The 17,360-nt window shown below is 37.3% G+C and overlaps 1 protein-coding gene across 8 annotated transcripts in view; it reads right to left on the bottom strand.

Annotated features, from left to right (window-relative positions):
* LOC107321707 (ephrin type-A receptor 6) overlaps positions 1-17,360 on the bottom strand; it is a 438,332-nt gene that overhangs the window by 102,417 nt on the left and 318,555 nt on the right. For 5 of the 8 annotated variants that reach the window (XM_015878904.2, XM_032448175.1, XM_032448185.1 and 2 more), the window contains exons 7-8: positions 7,814-7,861; positions 7,227-7,389 (exon numbers count right to left, since the gene is read on the bottom strand). In XM_015878904.2, the coding sequence (XP_015734390.1) occupies positions 7,227-7,389; positions 7,814-7,861 (211 nt within the window). Of the gene's footprint in view, positions 1-2,289; positions 2,389-7,226; positions 7,390-7,813; positions 7,862-17,360 lie in introns of all 8 variants that reach the window. The other 3 variants (XM_015878910.2, XM_015878884.2, XM_032448196.1) reach the window with 2 other exon arrangements.

Here is a 17,360-nt window from a genome sequence, read left to right as displayed (position 1 = left end):
ATATAAATTAGTAATGTGTTAGGAAACTCAGGGCCTTCGAGATAATTTGAGTTCAGGGTAGAAATGTAGGAACTGATCCTATTGTCTAAAAAGGCCCTGTGCTAGATACTGAAATGAAAAATGCTGTTGTCCCTGGTTGATCCTGCTGGATGAACCTGCTTGGAGTTTTAGTTAAAATTGACTACAAGCTATCAGTTTCATAATGTACACACTTTCTATCAGGAACCACAGTCAAGTTCATGAATGGGAAAAAGTTCTCCACTCAGTTCTTTTTGTGTCTATCCGATACACTTTTAAGTTGAGACTGTATAGTTTCAAAAACATTCATTCTGTTTCTAGCATGTGTATTTCACTGTGTTGGCAGAGATGCCAGAGTCCACATGATTATAAAGAACCTTTCAAACCTGAAACTTCTCGATGACCTTAATTTACTTGTCAGATAAAAAATGTCAAATGACAGACAAGTATAATTGGAAAATGTGGATTTGTTAAAAACTGTCAAAGAAGCAGGTAAGGTAAAATGATTGAAATACTTATTTTTGCTTCTAGAAATCAGTGAAGGCACAGTGCAGTGAACAAGAGATGGATAACTACAAAGGCACATGTACATGCATACAGCATCCTTGCACACAGGTTCCACAAAACACTCCCCAGGCAAGGAGAATACATTAATAGTAGAAACTCAATAATGACAATTTTTGAACAATTTTTGCTGTCCTAAACAAAATTCTGCATGTCCTTTGATCTTTCTTTCTCATTTTTCAGTTTCTCTAATAATTAAGGTAACATCCAAGTTGCAAATAATACAGGTTTTAGCAGGAATTGTTTTTGTTGTGTCTGTTCTTTACTCTTTTTTTGGTCACTTTCTGTTTTTTTATGTCATTTTTTTCTCTCTCTCAGCTGTGCACGTTTTTAAATGTCCCCATGTTTCCCCTTAAGAATATTCTTGTTTACACAACAGAAAAACTAAATTTAAGAGACACTGGTGACTGTAAAGTCAAGCAAGTTTCCGCAACTAATTTTATCTTTTTGTGCGTACATGCTATAGTGCTGCATTAAATCATAGGATCACACAATCATTTTCCCAGAATATAATTCATTAGGCATCAGAGCTAATGTTTGTGCAACTAAAATCATTTTGTTTTCTTTACACTTTGCTGTACGTTATCTCAGTCAACACCTGCTGGCTGCACACACGGATTCTTAGTTCCATGATTGCTGGAATGAACACAGCCGTATGATCTATGGGGACATACTCTACTTGACAGTTGTCATGAACAGGCAAGGAGCTGAAAAAGCTCACATGGAACAGGAATGCAAGACCCACCAGCAGATCCAATGGGAAAATGACTGCCAACTGACTGCCCTCTTCCTTATTCTCCTGTTCCCATTTGTGATATTACACATGTCTGCAGTGACATTCCTGCTGCAGCGTAAGCTGGGAGGTTGGTTCTGTCCGTCTCCAGCAGCTCACAGCAATCCTGGAAAGAAAAAGGTTAGCATTTGCTAACCTTGGTTGGTGTTCCAAGATGCAAAAGGTGGATTGGTCTCCTAGGCTTCTGTTTCAGAGATGTCTCATGAGGGAGCTTAGTACCTATCTAAGTGGCTGTAATATCTGGCATTTTGTTTCATTCCTTCTGCCCATCTGCTTCTGGTGGGCATTTTGACATCGCTCAACAATGTGTCCAGTTTCCTTACTCAAGAAGAAAATTCCTTCTGAGATCAGTTCTGACCCCACCAACCACTCTTTATATTCAAGCTCTGTCCCAATTACAACTTCTCACTGGGTTCTTCACCTGAACTTGTAGAGGAGGACCTGCACTTCCCCTTCTCTCTGAGATGACAGGAAATATCTGAGACTTTTTCACTTGGAAGACAGTGAGAAACTGCAAAAAATTTAACTCATAGCATGAGATGATAAGAGAGAATCTTCCAGTTCTGTTTTCCACTTTTCTTTGAGCAGATGTCTTCAAAATCTTTTAGAAGGTTGCATATTCAGTATAAAAGGTCTGGACTCCCTAATGATAGCTCTCTTCTGTCTCTCAGCTACGTGCTTTAGTTACTTCAGTTTGACATCTATCAGGCAGCAGACCTTCGCAGCGTGAGGGATAAAGTAGTGACAGAAAGACAGGTAGATAGAGATTAGCGAGTAGCTGTGAGATAGATAAGTATGGATGGTGAGAACTGGAGCTCTAGTAGACAGTAACTGACTGTCAGATGGATTTACAAGGCACTGTAAGAGCTAAAGAACAATAGGAAAGAAAAATGTCTAACAAGGGTTACCTTTACCTTTTCAGAAGTGCTGCAGTTCCTGGAAGCTGATGGTCTCCAGTCTCAGAGGGGATGTGGGAAAAGGAGCAGGCAATGGAACGGCAATCTTAAAAAGGGCTTTTAAAAGTGAAATGAAATACTATTACCAGCATAAGTTTGTATTAATTCTTTGCATGTATTGACTTGAAAAGCTTCTTTACAAAGTGTTGCCAATAATATTAACTTCCTGACCAGTAGGTGAATGGAATGCCTGTGATAAAAACTTAAGATCTGAGCATGGAATTGCTCTTGTTTAGGAAATTAAGACAAAAAGTAAAGACTCCAGAACTTCTGGAACCAGAGAGGATAAGCTAGTATTAGAGGACCAAATGGTTGAAAATATAAAACACGGTAAGGAAACATTTCAAGATTAAAATGAGGTACCCTGAACGCTAGCCACTATTGAATGAACACCAGGACTAAGCAGACATGGGGTTGGATACAGCAAGGCAGTTTTTAAACAGAGATAAGTGCAGTCTCATTTGTTTTACTGGTTTCATTTGGAAATTGGAATTACTATTGTGAAAACACTAAACATTCTGCCAAAACAAAACAAAAACTGAGTTTTACACTGGCAACTATTTCTAAAAATCCTAGAGACAGATTGTCTAAAATGGCATGAATCAGGGCAAGCGCTTGAAACAATATTGGACAGACTTCTGTCAGAAACAATGATCAAGACTCTACTCTGGAGTTCTGGAAGAATGGATCTCAAAGTCTCACTCACATCTGACTACAAATCCAAAATATCCTGATTTGAGGTTGAAAAATTACAGTGGATTTTATGGATGTGGGAATAGAAGAAAGAATGTGAAGATTAACAGATACAGTAGTATAAGAAAATCACCATTTGTGATTATGTTAAAGAAACTGAAGTTGCTCTTTCCACAAAACCAGAGTTTTTTGGACCAATTAATTTATTACAGTCCTCATATCCAGATATTCTATTATTACTTTTTTTTTTTCTTTTAAAATTATTAATCTAAGTTATTTGAGCCATCTAAATGTTTACATTGCTTCTGGATTAAAAAATAAATAAATCACAGTGTGGTTACTTTTGCCACACTCTGTTCAGCTAAAGCAGCAGCCCTCACTTTACACAGGCAAGTCTGCCCCCTAGATCTCTTCTGGGACAAGCCAAGTTCTCTGTCACATACAAATTTCTTTCCTGATGATGGGAGGACTGGCATGGAAACCACCCTGAGATTTAGAACAAACCTTGCAAAAGAAGAGAGTCACAGCATGGAAATACTTCACTACCTAACAGCAGAAAATTGTTCAGTCCCTTACACTCTCCTGTGGGCACCTTCATTCCTCCAGAAAGAGAAAAAAAAGAAAGCTTTAAATCATTACATTAAAAACAAACAAACAAACAAAAAAAATCAACCAATCAAAAAACCCCACCCTGCTTAAAAAGGGCAACTGCTAAAAATGGCAATCAGGAACACGGCCACAAGCTGTAGTTACTATGCTTTGCAAAGGGGGTATGTGGAAATCTCCCAGCAGCAGCCTCTTAGTTATAATAGTGGAAGAAATACTTCACAGCATCCATTCAACCATCCCTACTTCCTTGAAAAGACATTTTTTTTCTGACTTTTCTGGATAATTACATTTTTCTGTGTGAAGCAAAAAAGTTACTCTGTGTGAGCACAAAAGTGTCTCTGCAGCTGGGAGAGGAGTTCTTTCTCCATTATCATGCTCTCCAAGCAATGACTGCCAGTTTGTTGGTCAGGAGGTTGGAGGGCTTCCTAAAAATCTAACCAGCACTACATGACTGCCTTTTCATGGCTGCTACAGAGCTGGACTTCTGGCATCACACACCACCTTTAATAATTATACTAAAACTCCCTGGTTTTCATAGTAATGAAGTACCTTATTTTATCCTAGAGAGCTGAAGCAGCATAGATAGTGTTTCAGCCAGTAAACTGGAGAAGGCACGATAGCACCATCCTGCCCAAGACATTGACAGACACATGACACAACTGAAGACTCAACAGTTGTTGCACTACTTTAAAGAAAAGCCTACAAGAGTGTCCACAGAAATATTGCTTTGCTAATCAGCTTTGTAAGACAATGCTCTATTTGAACAGCAAGTGTTTGGATCTATAAATGAAACTAATCCAGAAGGAAGTAAGTGGTGGTATGACTGTTTATTGTATCATAAACAGGTTTCCTTTTCGTGCTCAGTCCAATATTAGGTTCAATTTTGATGCTATAGTTTAGAAAGGATGGTAAATCTTGGAGAGATACAAATTCTATGTTTGGACAAACTGACTTTTAGAGGGACAGAACACACACTGTACTTATGGGAAAGACGAGAGTATCCTTAAAAAGGCCTATTCACATTTAGATGAGAAAGACATGTTTTTATAATATTAGACTTTTTGATTTGTCAGAAGAGGATCATGAAATCCAAGCTATAAAAACAAAATCAGGTCATGAATGCAGGACAAATTTTAAATTATAAGGGCTAAATGATAGAACCACCTGCCTCTAAATATGCTAAGCTACCCATTTGGAAGTCTTCAAGTCCAGACTGTTTATTGGAGATGTTACATTTCAACCTGCTTTCATAAGCTGACTGGAAAAGCTTTGGTTACAGAGGTTCTCTTGATGTTATGAAAGGAGTTCAAATGAATAACCATAATAATCTGATACTGCATTAGAGCTTACAATAGGTCTGCTTCCAAAATACTGCTTTAAGAAAGTAAGATATTTTGAGAGTATAAAGGTATAATTTGACTGGTCATTGAGCACTGCTTCCATTTGAAATAAGCAATATTTACCACCATGAACTCTTCTTATTATTTTTTTACCTTTAAATTTAAAGTAATACTTACAGTCTTAACAGGCCTTTGAACGACCCTTTCAATTAAACTGAGGTATTCATCTAGCACCATTTCAAACTGAGCTATAGAATTTCCCTCTACCCCAGCTCTGTTGATCATAAACAAAGCCTACATTTGCTCTGCTCACATTTCCTTTCAATCACACATTCATTTTGTTTTGTAACAAATTAAATGCTTTTAATAAGGAATAAGCCTAAGCAATAAATGTTGGTAAACAGCAAATATAAGGTATACGTTTTTACTATCAATATTCGCAGTAAATGCTTATAAGTTATGAAGGCATTCAATGTTTAAGTAGAAATCTGAAATGTATTTTTTACAATACAGACCTTTTTCTATAGAAAACTTGTCTGTCTTCCTATTGTGTGGGAGCACATCTAAAATCAGACAATGTATCATTTATGATATCATGTTATCATGCAAAATCCAATGTTTCTTCAAAATGAGATTAAAATTAAAAAATACGTTGACACATAAAGTAATCAACCATTTCTTTTTTTTTTTTTAAAAAAAAGCACAGAATAGCAGAATAGCTCATATTAATATTGGTGTGGCAAAAGTATTTTGCAGAGAGAGAAAACTATACTTTTTTTTTTTTTTTCTGAGAAAAATTCATAATAGCATTGTGTAAACTACTTTAATCTATGACATATTCTTCTGCCTCAAAATGACGGACAGAACCATGTGGCCCAACTTGTCATCCTCTGCATCCAGTGTGCTTGGAACAAAACACAACCTTCTAAATGACCTTTTATGCTTTTCTCAGCACCATCTTTAGTCCTTTTTGTCCTTTCTCTCATGATTTTAGAGTTGAAGGAGCTTCAATACAAGCCCCTGGGCTCTATGACATTATGGAAGACTATAGGGAATCAAACTTCTTCAGACATCTGATACTCGCAAGGTAAATTAAGAACACTGTAACATCTACAATGATAACACTGGCTTAGCTGGATCCAAGTATTTCTACCAATAGTGCTCATGACAGAAATCAGGCAATAGTCTTCCTAATTTAGATGAGTAACTCCCATTTGTCCACATATAACATTGGCTCATGGAGGTTTAAATACCATTTACTTCTCATAACAGTTACAACCCATTGCGCCTAAAGGCTAGTATTTTTTGCATCATGAGATGCAAACAGATACTATTAGTATTCTTTAAAGTACCCAAGTGCTTAATTCCTTATCAATCCAACTGGCTTAACAACTTAAAAAAAAAAATTAAAAGTCCAATTAGGCATTAAGTACTTGGAAATCTGTCCCTAACTTCTATTTCAAAAGTGTTTTTAGAAGCAATGAAAATGGAACACAAACCCATGGGTGCTCTTGAAAATACTTGTATAGTTTTGGGTCTGTACTTTAGCCTAAGTAACTTGAATTCCAGAACTCTAATGAAAAACACAGTATACATAATTGGTTAATTAAAGCAATTTCATTAATGAGTGTTTTAGTGCTGTATCTACCACACTCATTTTATCTCAAATGCTTGTAAATATCGTGTTCATGGTCTCTTCGAAGGTGCAAGTCAATATGTAACATACAAAATTGTTCAGAGTAAGAGCCTTTTTTCATATTCTTCAAGAACTTGTGGGATTTTTGCTTCTCACTGACAAATTAAGTAAACTTATAGGTTGAAATACATATGAAGTTTTTCTTTTTGTCTTATTCTGAGAGAATTAAAAACTACAGAGAAATGACTCCATTAGTGTGTTCTAAGAACCTGCTGGTCTTCAGTAACATGGAAACCTCACACAGGATAATTCCAGAGGTTAAAAGGATGGCCTTCTTTAAATGAAGAATGGATCTATGGCAAACCAGGGGATCTTACAGAAGCAAACATTCATTCAGCTGCAGTTGTGGGCAAAACAAACATCTTTGTTTGTTACTTGAGAAAAATAAATAAATCCAAAAGTGTGAGGCTAGGGCTTAGTTTTTGTAATACAGCAGTGGTCACTCTGTGATAAATATATGGAATGGATTCAGCCATTTAAACTCTCAGTGTCTGACTATTCTGGAATTAAATGCTACTTCTATTGTATTTGATGTTTTTCCTTTCAGTAAAACTTACTTTCATCTCCAGTTTCAAATTCAAACTTCTGGCTATAGCCGCTGTATCCTGCTGCCGTCCTGACTCTGATATGAAATATATACTTGGTGGCTGGCTTGAGACCTGTGATGATAACACTTGGAGCCTTGGACCTTGTGGAGGAATAGCTGAGCTGCTCATGCTCCTGAGGGACAAAAGAGGGGAGAAATGATATCAAGTTGAGTTGTACAAACTTAAAAATGATACAGCAAAACTGAAGCTCCAAATTCTTCTTATGAATGTAAAATGTGTTTATAAAAGAAGGTGCAGGTATGGATTTCAGTACTTTGATTTTTGTGCTACAGTCACAATGTATGATATGGCCTTGACTTAGATATCATTTTTTCCTGTCCTTAGTCTTGCATATAGACACATCACATCTCTATGACTTAGGTTAGTAATTACACCGTAGTCAAAACAATATGGAATTAGTACAAGACTACATTCACAGAAAATGACAGCTAGAATGGCAGCTAACTATTTTTGCATGATAGACATACTAGGAGGTCAGTAAGCACTAGTAAGCTTTAAAGTAAAGATGTGGGAGTATTCAAATACCCGCTACTCACTTCTACCCGCAGGTAGTGCCAAAATGCCGGCGCTATCCGTGGGTAGACCTGTGGGTAAAAGAAAATAAAAATTAACCTTTTCTTTAAAGTCTGTAAACTTTCAGCACGGCTCAGCTGAATCACTGATGTTGAACTTTATTTCTCTTTCCAGGTTGCAGTAAAGTAACTGTACATGAAATTCACTTTTATACTCTGTTAGGAGAGACACTGTGAAATTCTCCATCTAATTTCCTACCAGTTGATTTTGGGCATCTGCTGAGAATTCCTGATTCTCACATAGCCAGGGAACTGCCACTGCTGACCAGCTGCTGTAACACAGAGATCAGCCACACTGCTCACTGCACAAAAAGGAGGTGCTGGACACATTGTTGATGATACATTTAAAGGAGAAATGTCTTAAGAGAGAGTCTATTTCCTGTCATTAGTTACAGGCACACGATAAATCTGTAAGCTGTAATATTCTCTACGGTGCCTTAAGGCTATCTTTCCTGTCTTATGGTAGGAGTCATACACAAACTGATAACATGAACACAACTGTCCTTGGCATATGCTTAATAACCCAACTGTAGTACCCATAGGGCACCATATAAATTTATTATAACATGCAGTATTATTGGAGTACGTATATTATTCAAAGGATGCTTCCAGCCTATTCAGAAGGAAACAAACTTGTTCACAGAAGATATCTAGCAAGGAAAGAATAGTTATCAATTAGATTGTTGAACTTCAAGCCTGTTCTGAACATATGTTTTTGTTTTTTTGCATAAAACAAACAATCACAATGAGTCAATTGGAGCCACAGCATAACAAAGCTACATCAGCATAGGGCAAGAGGTACATCAGTATTCCTCCAGTAGACATACAAGGAGATGGATAAGAAGATCAAATTAAAAACCAATCAAATGCACAAACACAACTTAGCAGTTCTGTTAAGGAGAAGGAAGGTATACAGTAATTACTAATATTTAAAATAATCATATTTAATGCTTAATTAAAGTGGTCGAAATAATCTGAGAAACTAGAATAAAAGGGAGTGTTGATTTGTTCCAAAGTCTATCAACAAATTTTGAAATCTCAAAAAATTTATATTTAAATTGAAATGTTAGGGCATTATGTAAGTAATCTTATGAATGGCAATTACAATTAACATACAAATAAATTTAATAACTGGTTTCAGCAACAGACTTCCCCAATTAACTGAAATGATATAAATTCAATTTGAGCAAGTTAGTGGTCTTTAAGCTTTCATTTTCTGAGAAATTTCAGAAAAAATCCATTTTATTCTGACAGAAAATTAAGTTGTTAAGGTGAGGGATTTCTATTCCACTGCCTCGTTACGTGTACAATTTCCATCAACTTTCACGTGTAGAACTGTAATGTAACAAACAGGACTCGACGAAATGGCCACAAGTTGTACCAGAGGAGATTTATATTAATAAGAAAAAACTTGTTCTCTCAGAGTGGTCAGGCACTGGAATGGCTACCCAGGGAAGTGGTGGAGTTGCCATCCCTGGCAGTGTTCAAGAAGCATCTGGATGAGGAACTAAGAGATCTGGGTTTAGTGGCTTGACGTAGCAGTGGTAATGGGAGGACGGTTGGTCTAGAGGATCTTGTAGGTCCTTTCCAGCCTTGTGATTCTATGATACTTGCCCAAAAGCTCTATGTAAGAAAGAAGATTTTTGCACAGATTTCAAGAAAATACCACTCAGAAGTGAACAAATGCCCTATCAACACATTTGAGCTCTCCTTTTTCTTCTTTTTGGTTTGTTTGTTTTTCAAATGTTTCGTAAACTTATTGTATTCTCTGCTTCTTAATTTCAGCAGTAGAAAGAACATTTTACCTTAAAAAAGATAGATGTTAAGTCTCAAAATAAACTTAGATTAAGTCTGCAAGGATTTGGAACTGATTTTAAGAGACTCCAAAATGCATCCAATACCAAACAATATTTTAAATAGTATGACATTAGAAACAATGGATTTATCCAATGCTAAAATGAGAAGTACGTGAAAGAAAAAAACCACAGTGTGTTAAGTAGTTATTAGTACCCCGATTTGTAAGCATGATTCCACGTTACAAGCCCTTCAACTTCCATTCTTTCCTTTCCACCACTTCTTATATCATTCATCATATGGCCCAAAAAACAATGTTTAGAGATATGGGTATATGATTTGTTATAGCAAGTGAAATGGGAGAAAGCAAACCTTGCCACCTTAGTGTATTTGTGGAAAAAAAAGTTTCAGAAACACGTACACAAAGAGAAATTTGCTCTTATTAAAGACAGAAAGATTAATAGATGGAAACTTCGCATCATTTTACACAAAGAAATCAAGCATTTTGACCTACATTCATATAAGATGATTCTCCAAAGAGTGGATGATTGAACTCTCCAAAGAAAGGAGAGTGTATTTTCCAACTCTGATGTTTTTATCTCTCAAAGAAATTACTTTGAAGTACTATCTAATAACACAATGTAGGTAAAGACAGTTTGTTCCTACTTCATAACAAAATTTAGTGACAGACAAAAAACACTTCCATGGTATTTGTCTGGATAACATTATTTCTGTCTATTTTAGGTTTATTTTAGAGTTTTTCATTTTTGTGTAAGGTTATTTCAGTGAAACAAGATGAGATAGAAAAAAATAATAAGAATGCAACATAAAATAACAGCAATACTACTGTTCATGAAAAACTACTCAGTTTAGATGTTGTAAGTACTAAATCATACTTCAACATGAGCTGTGGAAAATGGAGTACTAAGAACAAAATTAACTACTGAGAGTAGTGTATAGAGATTCATTGTACTCAACTAACTAGCAGTCATTTATGCCAATGACAGATTTGTCTGTTTGTAATTGAAAGGAGGCTGTGGCCTTCTTCTAAAATGAGGTTTACAGAATGAAGTCACAAGAACCCCATATATATTTGGAACTAGCCAAATGACCTTAAGACATTGCTGATAGTACACTGGACATTATCTAACATTCTGTAGAGAAGAAAGGTGGATGAATTTATTAACCACGAGATGTTTTGGCCAGGACAATGTGGATTATTATTTTGCATCAGTCACAAATAGATGAAGTAAAAATATACCTGAGATATCAACAATACCTGCTACATTTTTGTGTGTGTGTGTGTGTGTTTGGGGGTGGGGGCACATTCACCCCTTTCTTTCAATGCAGTTATTGGTATTTAGAAGTTTAAGTTTACCAGAAGAACATTTTACTTACTGGAAAAGATAATAAAATGCTCCATTATCATAACATGATCAGTAAGAATACACAGGACTTTTGCTTCTTAAAAGAAACATTAGGTAGTGGACAAGGAGTGACCTAGCAAAATTTATACTCATGTTAATTCACTATTTCAGTTTGACCCATTGAAATAACAGTACTATCAACTTTGTTTTTCAGTCATTTAGAAAATTTTAGCTTCCATCACTTGCTGAAAATAATACTGTCTAATACATTATTATGTAATTCTACCTACAATTTGTGACAGATCTACAGCTGGACATGTGGAGACAGAAGTTATCAAGGATCAAGGATTACTTTACGACTATTCCCTTCTCACGACAATGACAAAATCTGTAGCCTACCTTGAAAGCCAGAGCTTTCCACACAGAGAGATTTAGGAGTAGACAGAAAGGACTCAGAAAAGAATCACTCAATTCCATTGTGCAGAGAAGTATGAGATGCTATGTCTTATTCACGTAACCAGTAATACGCACTTACTCTAGTAAGTGTTCTTGGTTCTTAAACTGAATTTTAAACCGACAGAGTTGCATGTACTTCCCAGACATCAGTGCATACGTTTACCAGAGCCTGATTTTATGCTGGGGCAAAATGTAGACATTTATCAGCCATACTGTCATGCACTCCATTTTCCACAGAAGGGAATCATAGTTTCCTAGTCTGGGAGACACAGTGTTCTCTGTTACAGATAGACAGTAAAAGGAATAGGATCAATGGAAATGTAAAGGACTGCACCTGTTCTATATTTACTGATAACTGCAGAGGAACTGTATAAAATCTGCAGAATGGAAGAGTTCACTGACATAGTTGTATTTCCCACTGAACACAGGCAGGGAGCAAACCTTTGGCCATTATATATAGCTCAGGGTTCATATAAAAAGAGAAGAAAAAGAAATGTGCTCATTCTTCATATTAGCATCAAAGCAACATTGTGATCTTTAGATGGCGTAAGGCTCACAATAAGTAGTTATGAGAACACAGGGGCTGAAGTTACAAACATAAGTTAAACTGATCTATTAAAATATATCCATACAATTAGTAGTCAGAATCTGATAATAATCTTCCATAAATTACTGTACATCAATCTTGAAAAAAATGTGTAATTAGAACAAATATAACGCACACAAGTGATGCCAATATTATCACACAATGTATTCTAAGACTACCTGTATAAGTTAAAAATAGAAATTCTAATTTTTCTACATATTTCTCTTCTATTTCTAAAGAAACTGCATTTTTCTTCTTGTTTGTGCAGTTCTTATCAATGGGTTCCACTCTCATTCTGAGTGAGTGTTCATAAAGCCATGACAGTTCAGTCTGTGCATGAATGAAAGCACTTTACAGAATCAAATACTTTTCTGTAGTAACCACTGCACAAGTATCTGAACCCTACCTACTTGAAATTTATACTTGTCTTTATAATCAAGACATATTTTCATATCAAAATAAAATGACAGACTGACTGGAAGTTACAGTGGTACTAATGGCCTAAGATTAGGGAAACTGATTTAATGGTGTTGCAAAGTTAGAGCTTAAAAAAAAATAATGAAAAATTCCTGCTTTTGCAGTGCATCAGAATAGCTGAATCTGTCAACATGTGCTCTAATAAACACTTTGACTGTATAATATCATCAGATTAAATTATAGTTCTTCATTACTTGTGACTGAAGGGAACCACCTTATTAATGAATGTTATAACAATCCATCACCCAGATGCTATACTATCATGACATTAGTATTCTTTTCATAAGCTCAAAAAAAAAAAGTGAATTCTCTCTGATGGCACTTAAAACTTACAGATAGATAAACCTCCACTTATAACCCCCTGTGAAAAGACTGCTCTTTCATTTCTCCCCATCTCATTTCAAAGGAAAAAGCTTAGAAATGAAGACTACAAAATAAAAGCTGAAATGCTGAAATTTGCTTATTGTGCTCAACAAACCTTTAACCAACAGTAAAATGCTGATGAAAATTCAGGCACTTTCAGTCATACAAGATTTGACACCAGTAATATTAGACCAGGGATGAGAGCCATGGCTCTCATTAAAATAATATCAGTACTTATTCTAAAAAGATAATCAAATATAATTTCCTATCCTTAAATACATATAGTCAGATCTCCAGGAATTACCAATCTCATGCAGTTTACTTTGCGCCTAGCTAACTTTATGAATGACAATCAAGGCATCCAGTTCATTAAATGCAATGAGTAACCAAGAAGCCTCTTAAACCAACATTGGGGAAAGTGTTTTTAAAGGCGTCTGCTAGCTGAAACCATATTTTTTTGTGTATCTACAACTACCAAATGCATGTGTGCTGAAAACATCCAAGGAGACAAGTTTTTCTATCAAATGTTTACAAAAAGAGAAAAACTATTTGGCTTACATCCACTGTCCTCCAACATGAAGATTCTCTACTTACATCATAGAATCCTGATCATCCTTTTTGGAGAACTATTATCTAACAAGAGGAAATACTAATAGAGATTCAATCTTTATGCCAAAGAGAACTGGTCTTTCTCCTGTGCATTAAAGCACGTCAAAGCTGAGTAAGTACCACATTAAAGCAAGGAAGATTCAGAGTTCTGTGATTCAGACATTATCAATGTTTAAATAAAAGCTTGAATAATAAAAAAGAATCTTTTATGAGAACATTTGTTCACATTTTCCCACTTTTCTTGATACATCACTTTGAAGGATATACACAATGTGACCCACAGAGGAAGCATCATTATTTTAAAGGAACGGCCATAATTCTGGAGGCCAGGAACTTTTATTAATTGTAGCTCTGGGCCATCATGAAAGGAAATGTCGAGATGTCCTACCCCTTCTTTAGTTTTCCCTTGGAAAAGCCATGATAGCACTTAATTTCCTCCAGGGTCAACTGAACTTTAAAGTTGCAATATACATTAGAATGAAACAGTAGGTAATTACTAGGTATAGTCAATCTATGATTAATCAGTTCAAAGAGAATCTGTTACAGTCAAATAACAGTGAGCTATGGAATTGGTTACATCTCTTTGTGTTTTCACAGAAAAATACAGCACTCATCATTTTAACTTATGAAAATTGCCTCTGATATATGCTGCCTGCCCTTGTTTCTCAATGAGCTTGTCCCCAGTAGTGTCAAAAAAGCATGTTTTTTCTTTTCAATTATTCCTATAACATGATTTCAAAATTCTTATTGCCCCTAATCATAAGTCATGTCTCATAACTCTTAGTTGGCTGTAGTTGAGGAGCAATCACATTGAAATCAGGAAAATTAACTATGCCTTAGAAACTCAGAATTTGTCTTTGAAAGTTCATCTTTACAATATTGTGCATGGTTTTATCCATTGATGATAGCTTTCTGGTTCAGGTATTGGACAGACCGACCAGAGGTGAAGCGTTGCTGGACATGCTGCTCACCAACGCTGAGGAGATCAAACGCGTCAAGGTTGGAGGCTGCCTGGGCTCCAGCGACCATGCCCTGGTTGAGTTTGTGATCTCAAGCCATGTGTGCCTGGCAAAGAGCAGGACAAGGACGCTGAACTTTAGAAGAGCAGACTTCAAGCTACTCAATGGATTGCTGACCAAGATTCCCTGGCGTGCTGTCCTCAAAGACAAGGATGTTGAGGAGAGCTGGCTGCTCTTCAAGGATGCCCTCCTGGAAGCACAAGAGGTCTCAACAGAGACCTCAACAGGCTGGAAAGCTGGGCTCGGGTGAACCTACTGAGGTTCAACACGGCAAAGTGCAAGGTTTTGCACTTGGGCCGGAAGAACCCAAGGCACCTGTACAGGCTGGGAGGAGTGGTCCTTGAGAGCAGCTCGGCAGAGAAGGACCTGAGGGTCCTGATAGACGAAAGAATCAACATGAGCCAGCAGTGCGCTCTGGCAGCCTGGAAAGCAAATGGGATACTGGGCTCCATCAGGAGAGGGGTGGTCAGCAGGGATAGGGAGGTGATTGTTCCTCTCTACTCAGCTCTTGTGAGACCCCATCTGGAGTACTGTGTCCAGGTGTGGAGCCCTCAGTACAAAAAAGACATGGAGACTTTGGAAAGGGTCCAGAGGAGGGCCACGAAAATGATCAGGGGGCTGGAGCACCTCCCCTATGAGGACAGGCTGTGGGAGTTGGGTTTGTTCAGCCTAGAGAAGAGAAGGTTGCGGGGTGACCTCATTGCAGCCTTTCAATACCTGAAGGGAACTTACTCCCAGGAGGGGAGTAAACTCTTCGAAAGGGCTGACAATAGCAGGAAAGAGGGAAATGGTTTTAAGTTGAAAGAGGGAAGATTTAGGTTGGATGTTAGGGGGAAGTTCTTCACTAGGAGAGTGGTTAGGCCCTGGAACAGGCTGCCCAGGGAGGTTGTGGATGCCCCGTCCTTGGAGGTGTTCAAGACCAGGTTGGATGGGGCCCTGGGCAACCTGATCTAGTAAATGTGTATGTTTGGTGGCCCTACTAGGCATGGGGGTTGGAACTACATGATCCTTGAGGTCCCTTCCAACCTGGGTGATTCTGTGATTCTGTTTTCAGTTATAAGACTATTTTGACCTATAGCATACCTGTTAAGATGAACATCAACAGCAATTTTTGAAAGTTATTAGGGAAGAGACTCAAAGGTTTAAAAATGTGCTTCTAACATTAATTACTGTCTGATTACAGCACGATCAGCAGGATTAGGTCAAGCCTCATAGAATCATAGAATCACAGAATAGTTTGGGTTGATAGGGACCTTTAATATCACCTAGTTCCAACATCCCTACTATAAGCAGGGATACCTCCCTCTAGACCAGGTTGCTCAAAGCCTCATCCAAAATAACCTTGAATGTCTCCAGGAAGGGTGCATTCACAGCCTTACTAGGCAACCTGTTCCCATGTACCACCACCCTCAGTGGTGAAATACTGTGATCAGAAAAATCACAATAGAAGGAATAAGAATAAAATTACAATAATAAGAATATGAAAAGTAACAATAATAGGAATAACAGTGAAAGATACCATAAATCTTCTTAATAAAATCCTTTCTGGAAATGTTGTACCTTATGGTTCCAGCTGCATAGAAAATTAGGATAAATTTTATAAAGTGATTATAAAGTTCCAAGAATCAGTCTGAATTCAGAAGGTCAGGAACAAGAAAAGGAGAATCATAAAGAAGGGCAAAAAGGATGATCCTGAGAACTACTGACCTATCAGTCTCACCTCTGTGCTGGGAAAGATCATGGAGCAGATCCTCCTGGAAGCTATGCTAAGGCACATGGAAGAGAGGGAGGTGATATGGAGGAACCAGCATGGCTTCACCAAGGGCAAATCCTGCTTGACCAACCTAGTAGCCTTTTATGATGGTGTCACTGCATCAATGGACAAGGGAAGAACCACTGATGTCAGCTATCTGGACTTCAGTAAGGCCTTTCATGTGGTATCTCACAACATTCTTATTTCCAAATTGGAAAGATATACATTTGATCAACGAAGGTGGACTATTGAATGGATGAAGAAATGGCTTCTGGATCAAGTCCTGATAGCAGTTTTTGAATATCTAAAGGGGGAGCTACAGGAAAGAAGGGGACAAACTCTTTAGGAGAGTCTGTGGTGATAGAACAAGGGTAAATGGCTTCAAGCTTAAAGAGGGTAGATTCAGTTGCAAGGGAGTTGGACTAGATGACCTTTAAAGGTCCCTTTCAACTCTAAGAGTGCTATGACTCTATGATTCTAAGAGTAAAACTGACAGGAAAAGGTGGGGACAAACAGAAAATTACAGATGACTGCAGTATTTGCTTCAGAGAGGGAACCTGCAGAATTTTCAGGCATCTGCCTTCATTTTCTTCCTTCCATTCTCAACCTCCCTTATCATTAATCTGAGATGTAACAGTCCAGAGAGCTGAAATACTAAAGAGTGCTTTACCTGTTTGGCCTTTCAATATTTTATATTCTGATTGCCTGTCAGTCAGCTCAGCTTTCTCTATACATAAAGTGAAGCTGTCAACAAGAAAAGGAGAAGAGTAGATAACCAATCATAAAGAGAATGTACAAGTTAGAATACAACCAAACCTCATTTTAATAGCTTATATACCAGGAAAGGCAGGAATGAGTTGATGTGAAGTAGACTATGAAAAAGAGCAAGTTAAATGAGGAGAGATGAGGAAAGAGTGAGTCTATAACAGTGTTAACACTCCCACCAGAACAGTAAGGTGAGAGGTGGGGGGAGCAAAGCTGGTTGGTTAACATGGAGGGACATGCAGGAAAAGCAGATGGGAAGGAAGCAGATAGGACACTGCTGATCATACTGACACAGAGATTAAATTGAGAGGAATAAAACATG

The sequence above is a fragment of the Coturnix japonica genome, chromosome 1, assembly GCF_001577835.2.
Source record: "Coturnix japonica isolate 7356 chromosome 1, Coturnix japonica 2.1, whole genome shotgun sequence".
In the NCBI taxonomy this organism is placed as follows: Eukaryota; Metazoa; Chordata; class Aves; order Galliformes; family Phasianidae; genus Coturnix; species Coturnix japonica.
This window is presented reverse-complemented; position numbering and strand designations above follow the sequence as displayed.